At 34.8% G+C, this 16,548-nt stretch overlaps 1 protein-coding gene across 9 annotated transcripts in view; it reads right to left on the bottom strand.

Annotated features, from left to right (window-relative positions):
* The window catches only part of CCDC171 (coiled-coil domain containing 171), a 365,291-nt gene that overhangs the window by 75,402 nt on the left and 273,341 nt on the right, over positions 1–16,548 (bottom strand). For all 9 annotated transcript variants that reach the window (XM_068551775.1, XM_068551774.1, XM_068551781.1 and 6 more), the window contains one exon: positions 10,845–10,976. In XM_068551775.1, coding sequence (XP_068407876.1) covers positions 10,845–10,976 — 132 coding nt within the window. The remainder of the gene's footprint in view (positions 1–10,844; positions 10,977–16,548) is intronic.

The raw sequence follows: 16,548 nt of genomic DNA, 5'->3' as shown, positions 1-16,548 counted from the left end.
TTAGTTTCCAAACATGATCAGACTTGCGCAAAGTAAAGCCTATTAGAGCCATATCTGATTAGCCTGTAACACAATTGTTGAAGTCTCTGAGTTTTTAGGGGACACAAACTACACATGATTCCTTTAAGGCTCAAAACATAAAGCACGAGATACTAGATATTAAATTCAAATTTCACTCAAGAATACATGCCACGGGCTGAACGTGCCTCACTATAAGAAAAACACAAGTCTTGCATTGAAGCAGTAATATGTGTTATTTTGGTGGGAAATGTTTTATAATGTTGATACAGTTCCCACAATCCCAATCTGAAACCTCGGACCGAGATGTGTTTTGGAGCTTGGGATTTTTTGGATTTTGGAAATATGGAGCATATGCCGTATATTAACACTCTAGTTGGGATGTGGGGCAACACAGTCTAATCAAATACATTCTACAGCAAAACCTTGGAATGATCACACTGAGGGGAATAAGCTGAGCCACAGCTCTTCTCAGGCTTTGTCACAAAATTAGTTCAGGTCAAGTTTTGCCTCCAAGTTACCAGTTTTCAGAGCATTTTATTGCTACCTACCACTCAGTGCTAAAGAGAAATCATTTAACCTCTTCATGTGCTGTAATCAAAAACTTGGTAATAACGTGAGACACCCAAAACTTTCAAAGAATCCCTTCTCACTTGATGAAGAATCATAACATTCCTCAACTCACACACACTGTCTCAATAGTAATAATCTTAACTGCTATCTTTTGAGGGCTTTGTGTAAGTCCCCATGCTAAGTGTCTCATAAAGATTCTTTTTTCCTATTTTTTCCCATGACATAACTTAATAAATATACAAGGTGAAGCTGCATATTTTATTTTAATCATGATTTCCTTCTCAATTTTAGAAGGATTAAAAACATGGAGTTTCTTCTTCTAAATTTTACATGTTGTAGGTAAATCATTCTACCAGATAATCATTCAACCAAAGACCTAAGGTTTGAGGACTTTTTTAAGCCTTATTTGCAAATATACAACGTGGGTGTCTTTTAAATATGGCACAGATATCACTTAGGCTTATGATATGCCGCTTTGCTAAACCTCCTACCACTGGCACAGAACCCAGGGGCTTTCTTCACCTTAGTGCTCTGTTTTCTATGTTGCCCTTTTAATCCTAATGAAGTTATACCAAGTCAGGTTCATTGTGATTAATATGCATTATAAAATATACTCTGGACAAAAATATTGCTCTGCAACACAGAAGCAATGTCATACACTCCACAGAGAAAATCTACCTGGGGGCTGTGGGGTGAAATAGCCCTCACTCAGAAGAGATATTAAGATATTAGTATTTTACAGTTTCCTCAGCAAGTTACTTCTTAAGTTAGTCTTCCCCACAAAAGTTACACCTCTTTTTAATCAGCACTATGAAATTTTTGGCCATTGAAAGAAAAAAAAAGAAGCTACTAGCACTTTACTAGAAGGCTCTGAAACTGAAAAGCATTTAAAGCTTCAAAATTACCCTATGTTTCACTGGTCACTTAATATACAGCACTTATACAACCTCAGATAAAATATTTTTTAAACCATGATTCTGACAACTCCAAGTTTAAGTAAGTGGGGAGAGGAAGATTTACTATAATTTGAAAAGATTTAAGATCACTTTTAGTTCTCTTTTTCAATTCAATCCTCTGTCTCTTTCTGTCCCTCTGTCTGTCTGTCTGTCTCTACCTACACCCCCCCCCCCACCACACACACACATACACTCTTGTGACTGATAATAGTCTGTTTAATAAAACTTAAGGCATCTGTGGAATCATTACAAGAAATTACTTTTGTACCTAGTTTTAGACTGAATGATTTACTGCATTTCCCTTAATCCTTAAGTTGCATATTCATTGCTGTATTTTCCTCTAAACGCTGTCACTTAAATTGTCATGTGGAATAGGGCAAATCAGGGTCAGTTTATATAAGCGGCATCAATCTGAAGAACTTCATTGGTCTTTATTTCAAGGCATTATGCAAAGAAAACTGACATTAAGAGAGCCTTAACTGACAGCAAATGAAATCAATCAGCAAATCACTAAGCCATAATAAACTCACTCAATTTGTACATAACCCTTCCTTTCCCAGGTCTTCACCTAGGCAGTCCATCAAACACTGTTTTTTGTCCAAGTAGCTAAAATGAAGAGCAATTCTGTTGTAGCCCTTGAAAGTTCAGGTGCTCACAGGCTTCATTCTCTCAATAATAAGCATTAAAAGGTATTATTGAGTAGGGTTATACTTAAATAGGCTTCAAAAATGAAAAAAAAAAAAAGATAGAGAAAGGGTCAAGTTTGGGATTTAGTTTTTGCCTCTTAACATTAATGGCAAAGAAATGATGTTCATATCATTCAGCAGCTTTTCTGCTTTGAGCTACCTAGAACTGAAAATTGTAACTAAAAAAAAAAAAATGCTCTGTACTTTCATATGTTTTGTGCTTTTGTTTCTTTGTTTTTAACTAGGTGTGTCTCAAACATTTCACATACAGGCAAATATTGTCACCTTTTCAGAGTTGGAATTTGAAGTCCAAAAAAAAAAAAAATCAAATGGTATAAATAAAGGCAACAAAATGAGTTAAAAGGATATATGAAGACAGTAGTAATGCCTGAATTACTTTAAAAAATAATTATTCAAATAGAAGTATATGGTGGGCATTCACCAGTGTTAGCAATGGCTTTATACTGAGCTATAAGAAAACACTAGAGTTGTGGAATATTTTGTTCTTTTTATTGCACATGTTGCTACTAAAGTGAAACCTGTATCAAACAGGTCATCAGTCAAAAGTCTCCAAGAGTCAAAAACACTAAAACATTCCTTAACGTACTTAGGTTACTTTTCCTGAAACACAGGCCTGTTTGCAGTTCAGTCCAACATAATTTATATTAATTTAGCATTTTACAATATAAAAAGCACCTTATCTCTCTTGATCTCCCCACATTACATTATCTAACCTGATCTCCCCACAACCCCATGAGTGAAAGCAAGACAGGCTTCACCACCTCCATTTAAAGGTGAGGAAATAGGGGGCTCAGGACTGTTGAGTCACCTGCCAAGGTGGTTACATTACAGAGCCGGGACTTCAATCCAGGCATTCTGACTCTCCATGTAGGCTTTCTCCAATACTACATTGCTTGCCTCTTTCCCCAGCAGACAAGAGTTATTTTCTCTCTTCCAAATTCCCATTCTGATCAACATAATGTTTCCAGCAAACGCAATGACATTCAGGAAATTGCACAGATTCATGGTTGCCAACTCCCCTATCATCTGATTTACTTGCTTTTCTTTTAGAAGGGCGAAAATGTCATCCTGAGATTGAAAACTAAGCGAGTCTACACCTGATCAAGGAATGTTTATAAGCCAAATATTTAAAGGAAAACAATTTAAAAACTACCTATTAGTGCTGTTTAATTTCCAAAGTTTTTTCATCCACGTCATGTGATCCTCACAACTGTCCCAAGATGCAGCAGGGCAAGTATCGTCATCTTCATGTTACAGATGACAAGGTGATGCACCAGAAGAATTAAGGGCCAAAAGCTCACAGACAGTGATTCTAGGATAAAACTCCAGTTGCACTCAGCACCACAAGGATGATAATTCATATTCATCCTTCACAAGAAAGGACAATGTTGTTTTCCGTGAGAAAAAGACAACAACTGGATAAAATAATGAGAATTCCTGCTACCTGTGTGATTAGTGTCTACAGGTAAAGGATTCCATCTGTTCTGTGGCTAATCCTATTACTTTCTGGTAAAGTTGTATAACCTCTTCAACCTTCTGTGATAGTGACTCTGCTATGACTTTATTTTCTTCCAAATTATTCTCCCTTATAATAAACAAAGGAAGAAATGATTTTTAAAAACTAGAAAAAAAAGACTTTATTTTAAATAATTCCTACCAGATTTTACTTAGTGTCAGTTCAGATCACTGATGCCAGGTCACTCCCACAGGGAATAATTCGTGAATATTTTCAGCTGAGTTAAGGAGTAGGGAGTCACTAAATTCTTCAGTATAAGATTCTGTGTAGCAGAAGCTTTATACAGATGCATTTCCTTGCCCTCATATGTCATCCTGTCATTTTCAAAAGGCAAAGAGAGATTAAGGTCCCAACAGGAAAAAAAACAAAACTGTTGTTTCAGACCACCACTAACCTGAAATAAAACCCATGATGCAAGATGTAAAATGTCCCATCAGCTAAACATTTAAAAAAAAAAACTATTTAGCACACCTAGACTTAACAGATTTTTTTCTTTTTTAGAAATCTTAGCTATCACTTAATGCCCAAGATTATGTTTTAACGACAGATACAAAGAAAAACACGTTTGTTTTTTTTTTTGCAACAAGTCTTTTGAAATAAAATATGGGGGTTAAGAAAATAATGGTAGCATATATCACCTGGTAAAATATCTGGACCAAAAAGCATAATTCTACATTTTAACTCTCAAGATTCTGCCCTAAAATTCTGTTTGATGCATCCCCCTACGCCCTCCACCACCACCATCATCACCACCAAAAAAAAAAAAAAAAAAAAGCAAATCAAACAGGCAGAGGAAGGGAAGGGAGGAGGAAGGGAGGCAGGGAGGGTGAGAGGACTTAGGTGATAATACCGGAACTGCTCTAATAACGACTGATGGGCGAGGCTAAATTTCTAGCAAAGTCTTCCTGGTCAATGGAAACTAAAACGTCCTGAAACCTTAGGAGACGATACAGATTCAGGACAACAAGGTGTAACTCACAATGACTATAAGATTCAGGACAACAAGGTGTAACTCACAATGACTATAAATCAATGTTTAAATGCTATTATGCTATTATGTAATCACTGTTGTCCCAATTTGCAACACACCCTAAAATTAGTCCTTCTGTACACATTAACATCTTACTTCTCTTTATATTTTGTTTTATTTAGCATTGCTCACAGCTCTAGTACCAGCAAGTTTTGAAGAAACTTAATGTCTGCTTGTGTATTATCAAATCTTCAGAGTAGAATTCTAAAATTTTAACTAGCAAATAACAAAAATATTTTCTCTGACAACATTACTTCAGGAAGTGCCATTTATTCTTCCTGGTGTCAACATGAAAAACAAACGCACTAATTCTTATATTCGTCCTTGAGGTAGGCCTCAAATCCTGGACATTTAGATTCCTCATTGGCACAAGTTTTATTCTGTGGAACTGGAGATTACAGCTGTCAAGCAGCTAGATGAGACAAAGGATGGCATTTTTCCCATCAAAATGCCTTTATTCTCAGATGAACTATATGATTTTTCCAGCTAATTGTTTTCCCCTAATAAACAGGTCTTCCCTGGGAAGCACTTTCCAGCCTTTGAAGAAGGTAGCATTTCAACATTCTCTTTGATGCCACAAGTGAATTCTAAAATCATTTTATGTTTTTTAATTTAAAAGATATTTTGATTTTAGAATTTAAAGAGAATTGCACACTCACTGATAACAACTTTAGATAACCCAAAATCTTCCCAATACCTTATTACAAAAATGACCCCACTTACCAAAAAGGTCAGATTTCCAATAATGTCAAACATTCAAAGCACAGTCATGGACCCAGAAATAAATGAAAAGGAATATCTATGAGACATACAGCTGTCACAAAATATATTCTTTTTACTTCACCACGGAGACTCTTAGACTAAACCCTGACAACTCTGTAAATTAGGAACCCAGTGAGAATGGACATCTGAAAATAAGGGAAGACCTGAACTATAAAAAGAAGGTAAAACTTTCTTTTAGTATCAGAAAATAAAGAACCATACTTTAAAAAGGAAACTAAAGAACTAATAGAAGTCATCTAGTCTTTCAGGGACAACTGGGCAATTTTACATATTTAGTATGCTACATATTTAGCAATATTTCCATTCAAAATGGCTAATTTTCATGTTTTAAAAAATAATCAGAGATCTGAAAATTCACTTATGGGGATGGAATAACTTGAAGAAGAAAATATCTACATAATACAAGATTTCAAGTAAAATTGCCTAACATTTCTTTAACTTCTAACTATGCCCAAATGAAGACATTTCTTATACAACAATTAGAAGGCTGCTGCATTAAGCAGTGTAACTGGGAACACATGTAAAAAATTATTGAGTGATTCTTGATATTTTTATTCCCTGACAGTTTAGGTACTTAGGTACAAGGTATTTGTTCCTTCTCTACATTAAAAAAAAAAAAAAAAATCCCTTCAAGATGCCCTTTTATGATTTAACTTTATAAATACAACAAAATAGCTGGAAGAAATTTCTATGCCTGGAAAGTAAGTTAAATGTAAAAAACCGTGGTATCCCAAAACTTGCGGGTATAGCACATAACAAACAACCATACCAAGTAAGGACTTTGTAATAACATGGTAGGTTATGGGTGATTAAAGGATTACTGGATTTACGGTAAAGACTCTTGTTTAAAATCTTCATAAATAAATGGTTTCACAATGAAGCCTTTCTAATGAACTGTTTATAAACATATATTTATAAAATATACTACATTTTCAGAGGTATAGTTATTGTGCACTAAGCCTTAAACACTTTTATGAGCTGGTCCAGGGGACTTTTCCTTTTAAATGAAGTGGGTTTAGAAGTTAAAAAAAAAATTGATCCCAAGTCTCTTAAAGGCATGCACAACTTAGGCACAGCAGCTTCCTAAGTCACCTTGACCAGTGTCTGAAATCAAGTATTCATTCACCCATACATACTGAGGGCCTTTTCTATGTGAGGCAGGGTTCTGCGCTCTGATGATGCAGCAGTGAACAAAACCAAGTTCCTGGTCTCACGACCTTTCATGTTAGTGGAGAGCTAATAAATAGTGAGTGTTTACAATGTACCTGTCACTATTCTAAGCACTTCAGGTGGATTAACCCATTCAATAGTCACACTGAGTTAGAAACTTCTATTATTTTCATTTTATAGATGAAGAGGCTGAAATACACAGTTTAAGTAACTTTCCCCATTAATCTCTTTTGGATTTCTATTCTCGCCATGATCTCCTCACAAACGAAATTGTATTTTATAGACAGACCCTACCTTTATTCTTTTTTCCTCTCAGCTACCCTAAAACACACACACACACACACACGCACACACACACACAAAACACTATGCCATGGTTTACAAAAAGGCAGAAAGGCATGATTAAAAGAATGACTGGACCAGTCACCCTACTCACTGGATATGTGACCTTTAGCAATTTACTTCATCTCAGTAAACTTCAGCTTCTTCCTTTGTAAAACAGATAAAAGCAGAGCACCTATTATTCATAGGGTTGTTGCAGGGATTAAATGAGAGAGTAAATGTAAGGTGCTTAGCACAGTAACTGGTACAGGATAAGCACTCAATAATATCAATATTGATATTGTTCTGTGTTGTTTATTGTTGAATGGGAATGGAGGCAAAACATTTATTGGATGCCTGCTAATATCTTCCAGATATTAAAAGCATCACATATCATAATTATTGAAAAAACACAATTCAAAGTATAAGACGATGAGTAACAGGTATCTTTATAAAGTATGGGCAGAATATTTTTTCTTACAAAGTCCTCTGCATTCACACTGTACTGGGCTTTTCAGCTAAAGCTAACTTGTCTAACCTAGGTGTTTTATTTTTTTCCAGTATCCTAGTAGACTAATATGCTGTTATTTAGGAGATAAAAGCCCAGGTATAATAGTTCTAAACTTGCCATAGGAGCTTAAACAGGGGTTACATTGGCGACATGGCCTCACTGGAACATCAGGTAACAAGGAAAAGTAAATAGGGAGCTACAGTTGATCTTCATCAAAATTATTTGAAGCTTTTGAAGAAACAAGGAAGACTGAAGGAAACAAATGGAAAGATATAGAGAAAAGATTCGAAGTAACAATTTCTTAAAAAAAAAAAAAAAAAAAACCACCCACACACACCCCTCAAAAGTAATAAAATCAAGCTACTGTTGCTTACTTCATCTTTACAATGTTTCCCATACTGGTCACAGTAATAAGAGCCACCATGCGTTGTCTGCTTTCTTTGTGCTGGGCACTGTGCTCTCTGCTTTACATGCATTGCCTCATTGAAACTTACTACAAGCCTGAGAAATCGTTAGCATTACACTTTGTTGCAGATAAGGAAATCAGGGCTAAAAGCTAGCAGATCGCAGAGACTAGATGAACTGAATTATCTCCTGTAGAAGAGTATCAGTCACATGCTCTTCTGAGTACAGAGAGATAAGGTAATCCACTCATCCTCTTCAACTTTCAGTCATGCTCATTGGTCTTCCTTCCATCAAGGATTATACCTATAATAAAGCTTGCCCCTTTGGAAAAGACAGACAGTGGCTGTCTAGGAAAACTTCAGCTCCTACCGCTCTAAACGATGGTTGTATATGTTGGCCAAATAATTCAGACACTTCCACATCCTGCATAGTGGTCCTCCCCTCATCATAATCGAAAGCTGTGCACGCTTTGAGTAGTCTGCGTCATCAGCACACAGTACAAAGCTAAACAAATACTGAATTCCTAGATATATAGCCACACTTAGCATAAATATATATATTTACAAACTGCAAAAAGGTGAAAAGTAGAGTTCTATAATATTAGCCTGTCAAATGGAAACAAAATTTTGTATCTGTGCATTTGTCTACAACACAGCATAAACTATGACCTACATCATACACAGATGCATAATGTACACTTTGTAAATGGAAGAAAAACTCCACTGTAGATTTCAAAGGTTTCACTCTTACCATTTCACACAGGCATCTAGATTTTTACTGTCAGATTTTACCAGTTCAGGCTTTGCAGTCAAATACACCCAGACTTAAACCCAGACTCTAGGCCCTACCATTTACTTGCTGTTGATCTGAGGAGAGTTACCTGCTATAGTTGTTGTTTTCAATTGTAAAATGGAAATAATGCCATCTATCTGACAGGTCCATTGCGAGAATTAACTGAGATCATTTATTTAAACAGCTAAGCATGATACCTGTTACACAGTAAGTGCTCACTAAAATGGCACTTATTATTATTATTATAATTATAGTTATTATTATAATTAAGGTCTTCAATTAATACAGTGTCTTTCTTCTCAAAGTACTCTATATCACCAACTGTGTGCCTGTGTGTGTGTGTGTGAGTGTGTGTGTGTGTGTGTGTGTGAAACACTATTAGGGCCCAAATCATGCGCTCTTCTCTGCACAGGATACTAAACCAAAACATATATTACTAAGCTACAATGCATGTTACAGCACGTCAATACAAAATTTACCCAAGTGTTTAGGTATCTGGCAACCCACATAACTATTTTTATTAGAACTTGGAAAAGATAGTAGTTTAAAATACAAGCCCATCCATTTCCTTCCTGTTATTCACAGATGTCAGAACTCTAGAGAGTTCATGCTTTGCCTCAAAAAATGGCATTCCTAAGAAGCAGTCTTTTTCCAAATCACCACAATCTAGAGTATGGGGGAAGTCTTTATTTGTGAATTATGACAAGTACTAAGCCCTGTGAGATCCCGAATTAAGATAACCAAGCAAAGGATTACTTTACAACCACTAGAAAAATCTCAAATCATATTGTACTTTAAATATAATCAAATTTTAAATGTACATCTTAATCTTGTACTAAATAATGGCACAGTATTCTAGCCTATAACTGAAAATAAAAATGCCTTATGCTTCATTTTACAATTACATATGTTTTAGATATATTGGTGGACAATCTAATGAAAGAAACAACAAGCATTTTTTTCTTTGTTGAGCATTAATTTGAGTACTAATAACAAATTAAATTAGGGTATGGAGCATGTAGAAAAAAATTAACATAGCCCCACTTGGACTGACGTTAATTTTGTACAAAGTTAAAATTTTACAGGGTCATAAACTGAAGAATGAAAAAGTTTATCTTAAACCTCAAAATGTGAAAGGGACTGAGTTTTAAGAGATATTTCTCTTAAATACATTGAAAAATCTAGGGTGCTATTGAACAAGGACAACCTCTTTTGAATTACCAGGTTCCCTATAGTTTACATAATGTCGATGGATTTTTCTAATAAAGAAATTGGGCATTAAAGGGAAAATAAAATACATACTAAATTTTGTTTTGTCTGATTAAAAAATATTTTTAACCCTAAGGAGAAAAATGATCACAATAACCTAATAGTAATCTAGAATAGAAAGCTAGCTGCAGCATCTGAAAACAAATATGTTTTTGAAAATAAATATCTTTATTAAGTTTATTTTAAAGTTATTTGAGGTTTTATGATTTGGTGCTTTGAGTTGTGTAAATGAAATAACCCAGCTGGCACATATGACAAAGTTCATTAAAACTAAACATTGAAGTATAAGATACTTTTCAATGCAAAGTGCACCTAGGTTCTAGATTTGCTGAAATTAAATTACCACCTGAGAAATGTTGGATATACTTTGGAATTAACACTGAAAGATATCAAATATCTCTCCTGATAATTTTATCTAAAGTGATTTATTGTAAAACAATAAGAGCTACAAATTCAGACTAGCTTAAAGAGATAACAGCCTAGCGTCTTATTGTCCTCTGCTGCCCAAAAAGTATGTTCTTTTAATACTGCACTTAGCTATAAAACGCACGTTTTTCCTTGGTAAAAAATAAAAAACTTTTCTGGATTATTTAATTGGCTAGTTCTAGGCTTTAAAGAAAAAGAACACAATTATTTGTGAAATATAGTGTTACATGACGGAAGAAAAATGAGGAAAAATTATTTGCATCTTCTTCAAGTTAGTCACAGTACTTTGAGGCTTCCATTCTCCACAGTTAGTGCAATTTCTTTTTCTACATGTCTCGGTAGCAAACAATGTAATTTAGACTCTAACCTGGCACGCTACAACCTCTGGCCTGCCCTTGAGCCCCTCCATTGCAAAGGTCTCCAGGTGCAGTCTGGGTAGCTGCAGGGTGAAGTCATTCCTACTTGCCGCAGTCCGTGACAGCGAGATCTGATCTCTGACCTAAAGGGAAAAAAATAGCATCAATGGTAATTCCCCTTCAGACACATTAACTGGGATGAACTGGGTCCCCTTGAGCCCACTGAGTGGACTTGCATTGATCGCTGGACCTGAAATCCATGAATAAATTTAGGACTAATTGATTTTTCGTTGCAAATAAATCTCTAATTCAGAGTACTGGGGGAGAATGTTAAGAAGAAAAAGCATCCTCCTGCTTGAAATGAGGGAGGGAAGGAGAGTCGCTGGAGCTCTTCTGGTCAAGAGGTTTTGAATTATTTTTTCACTGTTCCACCCTCAGAAGAAAAAGGAAAGAAGGAAAAAACATCCACAAAATCAAAAATAAACAGCAATCTCCTACTTATTCTAACTTTCTTAATAACATGTTTAATTTAACTGGTATTAACTGATATATATTAAACAAGATAGTTATTAGGTACTAGTCTTTGAAAAGAAAACTTCAATATGTACTCTAGAATAAAAACAAATATGCTCAACACACAAGGAGACTTAAAAATATACTAGCAGGAGGTCTGCTTGCCCTCTTTACTCTAAATTAAACTTGAGGCTTAATGATTAAATACATATAAACCAACTTGGTCACACAACTTCTAAATAAGATAATGGATAAAATTAGTAGTGTTTGTACTATATTTTAAGTATTCAGTAAGGTAACAATACAAACACATCACAGATACAGAGAACTGGAGAAACACCAATTCTCTAGCTAGCCTCTGCATCACATGCAGTTGATATTACACTGCCACCTTCTGGACAAATGAGAAATGCTCACTATATAATATAAACAGATAGAAGAAAATGCTCAGAAACAGGTATTTTCATTTTTAATTTCCAAACTTAGTAAAAGCCTCAAAAATTCCACAGTTTAGTTTTCTTCTGAGACCAGTGATCTCTCATCTTTAATCATACAGTTTAATGATAGCAGTTTTCATATGTATACGTATTTCCTAACTTTCCTTATACCTGAATAGGTTTTAAAAAATTATCTCTTTGACACCATATATTTGATAAATAGTATACAATTAGCTTAAAACCACAGGACAAAAAGAGTTTTTATGAGGTAGCAAAGGTCAAGAATGGGGAGAACTATCATTGCTCAAATAAATGTACTTATATCTCTAGTTTTATCTGAGCACTTTCATATGTAACTTGGCAATAATATATGATAGAAATCCCCACCTTCATTTTTCTATTCCAGCTTGTAAAACTATTTGAATTATTTCTTACTTTATGAATGAACTATCATACTACATAGGGTTTCCTTAAATCAGCAAACATGCGCAAATACATGATGACATCTTTCATCGTTCGTGCTAATCTAGGTTATAAAAATCCGTATACTCTCAAGTTGAGCTGAAGAATTTCTGTCAATAAGTGATTGTCAAAGTGTATGCTGTAAAACATACACTATAATGCAATTTCTATAACAGTGTGAGTATGATATTCACGCTGGAGTCCTAATTCAGAATGTATATTTATCTGTAACAAACATTCTCCAGGCTTCAGTTAAGATGAGAATGCTTTTAACTCACTTAACAAAATAAAGCAAAGACATTTGTGAAATATGATTTAAGTTTTATATTTTATATGTATGGACACCTTCTCTTGCCTTTTTTTTTTTTTTTTGTCACCAATGTGCACTCAGATAAAAGAAAACATTAATGTGGATTAAGGTACTGAGAATTTATCAACATCAAACCACTAGTGTTTTGCCTTCTACCCTTCTGAACAACAGTCAATAGATCTAAATATTTTACTGCACCCTGGCCAATTCATTGTTTGATGTTTAAAAACTCACCCAGAATCAAAGAAAATTTATTAAATTTGAGCCCCCAAATGAGATACTATTAGCTTTGAAAGTCAAGTTTAACGGCGATATTGATGATTCTCTTTTTTCTGTGACAAAATTCACTAGGGAAATCCTGGATGTCAAAGTACAAAAGCAGATTGCTAATATGGGCAAGGGGGGGCGGGGGGGAGGCTATGAGCAATGTAGGTATAATCCACAACACACTCCAAGCACTGGAGGTCCTTTAACCCGATTAATATCAGGCACCATACTTCATCTGTGAAGCTTGACGTACAGGAACACTAAGCCACATTTTATATTCTCTAAATAAACTTTCTGAAACAACATTAAGCCGGGGCATCTGGCATTTAAAACGGTGATTTATTGTCAAATTAACATTTTCACTACAACATTATTTAATTTGCCAAATGAAATAATTCTTTGTATTTGTATTAGATAGGGAAAAAACTCAAAATGCAGTTGTATCGCTAAACCTAATGATGGGCATCATAATTACAACATTATTTGAATAACATGCATGTGTTAAACTATCATTAAATTATAAATTATCTGTTGAATGTTGGCAGTGCCATCAAGAGACGGTGCCCCATGATATAATATCACAAATATTTCTACTAAAATTTAAGAGTTTTTTCCCACTTTGAAACTAAATCAAAACTTTGAAAATAGGCATCTAAAATAGTCTCCAAATATTTCAAGGAAAAGGATTTTTTTAAGTCTTGGTAAAGGATTGACCAAGAATTCTTTTATTTTAATGGATAAAGGGAGTGAAAGCATCATGTTGAAAGGATACAAAACAGTGACACTGGGACAAGTGAAAATATAACGATGCAGCAAAGAGCAGGAAGGAAAGGTGACAGGGAACAGGAAAAATAAAGGGCGAAAAGGGGAGACTGTTCAGAAAGAATGCAAAAGGCAAGTCTCAGTACCAGTGTGTGAACAAGGATAAACAGGGAAGAGATTCAACACAGAACAGTAAGCAAAAAGACTCTCACCTTATTTCATTAAATTAGTTCTTAAGAAGAATAGAACAGAACAGCAGGCTGAGAACAAAGTGACCAAGAGCAGAAAAGAGATAAGTGGGATTTCTTTAGGAAATACTGCCCACTGGATACAAAATGGTCTTCCAAAATTGAGAATTTAAAGTAAATTTCTTTACTGTCAAAAAAATTTTGAAGTAACAATATCAGAACAATAAAATTGTTTTTCTTCCTACAGGGAAAAGTAGGTTCACCTTTTAAAATAAAGATTTTAGTGTGAAGTTAGGATTAGAACAACTATCATCACCTGTCTATGGATTAAATTATAATTTCAAATTAATCTGAAATTATAATTTCAAAAGCCAACATTTAATTCTGCTCTAGTACATCATTATTCATCCTATCATTCAGATTCTATACCCTTTTTCCTCTGATTTATTTATATATGTGAGCAATAAATATATATATAATATTTTTCTACTTTAAAATGGCTAACAGTTCATTTTAACATATAATAAAATTTTTCAAAGAATTCCACAATATAAATCTCAACTGTAAAATTGTATACATTTTTATAACATTCTATAAAAACTGTACAATTTCATAATATTTTGATAAAGAATAAAGAAAAGCATACCTATATTACTCCACCCTAAATTTTTGATTTTTAGAAAGAGCAGTTTACTTTCTCCCTTTTGTATTACATACTTTCAGAAAGCAGATATTTCTCAAAGATATGCCATAAGAAACAAGAAAAACAGAGGCATATAGCAAAAAAAAAAAAAAAGAAACTTTTTAAGAAGCCAAAACATCGTTATGAAATATTTATTTTATTGTAACAATCCAGTTCCAGGTTTAAGTGATTCTTAAGATCCATACTGTACTGTTCCTATTCCTGTGATTAGCGTTTTGTCACAAGCCACCAATCTTTCCTAATTTTCTGTACTCCTACCAAAACACACAAAAACTATTTCTGCTAGATACATCAACTATGAAATTAAACTAGCCATTTTTAGAAAAACTGCTCAACTCTCAAAATATGAACCTGCATCTTTTATCATGCACAGTTATAGAGCCCTCTGCACCCAATGTTCCAATTAATTTTTTAAAAATTCATGAAATATGGTACTAGTTGTGTTTTTACCAATAGGATACCCACGATGAAGCAGTAAGGGTTTTGATAAAAACTCAGATACATTTGAGAACACGTGTCAGAAGATGGACACAATGCCTGAATCTTGAATGCCTGGGAAAAGCAACTGATAATCGGACTTTTACATCATACTCCTGACCTGCCTAAAATTTTATTCATTCCAATCCATTATGGCCCCCAATACTTCAAAATAAACCTTTTTTACCAGAGAGACTTCCATCATATACAGATCCCAACAATATTTCCTGTAACTTCCACTCTTAGCATCCTGTGTTCAGGTTTTACTATGCCTCCATTCCCTGCCTTCCTTTGTCCTACTTCCACCTCTGTACTTCCTTCCACTTCAATTGATTCCTTATTGCTTTCCCTTCTCTCTTTATTCTATTTTTCACCCTATACACTAGCAGCCTAGGCATTATTTTTCACCCTATGCACTAGAGTGCAGAGTGCAGTTGGCACACTACAGCCCAGGGACCAAATCCAGACCACCGCCTGTTGTTGTAAATAAAGTTTTATTGGAACACAGCCACACCCACTCACTTAGCTATTGTCTTTGGCTGCTTTCCTGCTACAAGGATAGAGTTGAATAGTTGAGACAGAGACCATATGGTTCACAAAGCCTAAAATATTTACTATCTGGCCCTTTACAGAAAATGTCGGTCATCCCCTGCCTCAGAGGCATAGAAGGAAAGACTATATTTTTCACCATCTATAGATTTTTTTTTAAATGACCACATCTCATCAGAGAATGTACAAACAATTTCTAGTGAGTAAACCTTATATCACTAACACAGGGTGCCATCTCACAGATACTTCTGGCTCCTTCTTTCAAGTTTTACATAGTCCGGTATACAACTTGACAGGGTCTAACTTTCCTGGCCCAATGACTGATCACCACTCTAATACCTAAACAACAGAAAATTTGGCTAAACAAGTAGCATAGGCATACTGGAGAGCCTTTTATAAATACAGAGAGAAGGGAATCCGCCAGAGTTAACTATATACTCTGCAATAACACTAGCAGCAGAAAAAACCCTATGCATACAGAGGTTCTTAGTAAGCATGTGATCAAATAAGAACATCATTCCAAACTTGCAAATTCTACAAGGCAGTAGGAAAGAGAGGATAACAAAAAGATATTAAGACAGTTCCAGCACCCTGGTATGTGCCTAGTGATAGAAGCAGGGATTAAAGCATGTCAACGCAATGGAAATGACATTCACAAAATGGACAGTTACAACTAAATGGATATTTCCCTCTTTTACCTTTTCCTTAACTAATTAATTCCTGAAATGGATAGAGTACAGTACTATTCTTATTAGTAACAATACCACTAGCACTTCCAAAAGTACTTCATACTTTTCAGAGTACTCACCACACTACCTCACTTCATTCTGTCATCCACCTTGTGAAAGAGCTACTGCCATCCCTAATATGAGGATACTGTGTCCAGTGCTCCTAGCAACAAATAATAATGCCTCTAAATATCCACAATTAACAGTTAATAGATGAGGAAATTGCTCAAGATTTTGGTACTCCTTCCATTTCCCTACCTAAAAAGCAGCACTATCTTATTTTTCCTTTCCTTTGTCCCTTGTCTGGCAAGCTTAGCAA

This window comes from Eschrichtius robustus, chromosome 10, assembly GCF_028021215.1.
Source record: "Eschrichtius robustus isolate mEscRob2 chromosome 10, mEscRob2.pri, whole genome shotgun sequence".
Classification (NCBI taxonomy): Eukaryota; Metazoa; Chordata; class Mammalia; order Artiodactyla; family Eschrichtiidae; genus Eschrichtius; species Eschrichtius robustus.
This window is presented reverse-complemented; position numbering and strand designations above follow the sequence as displayed.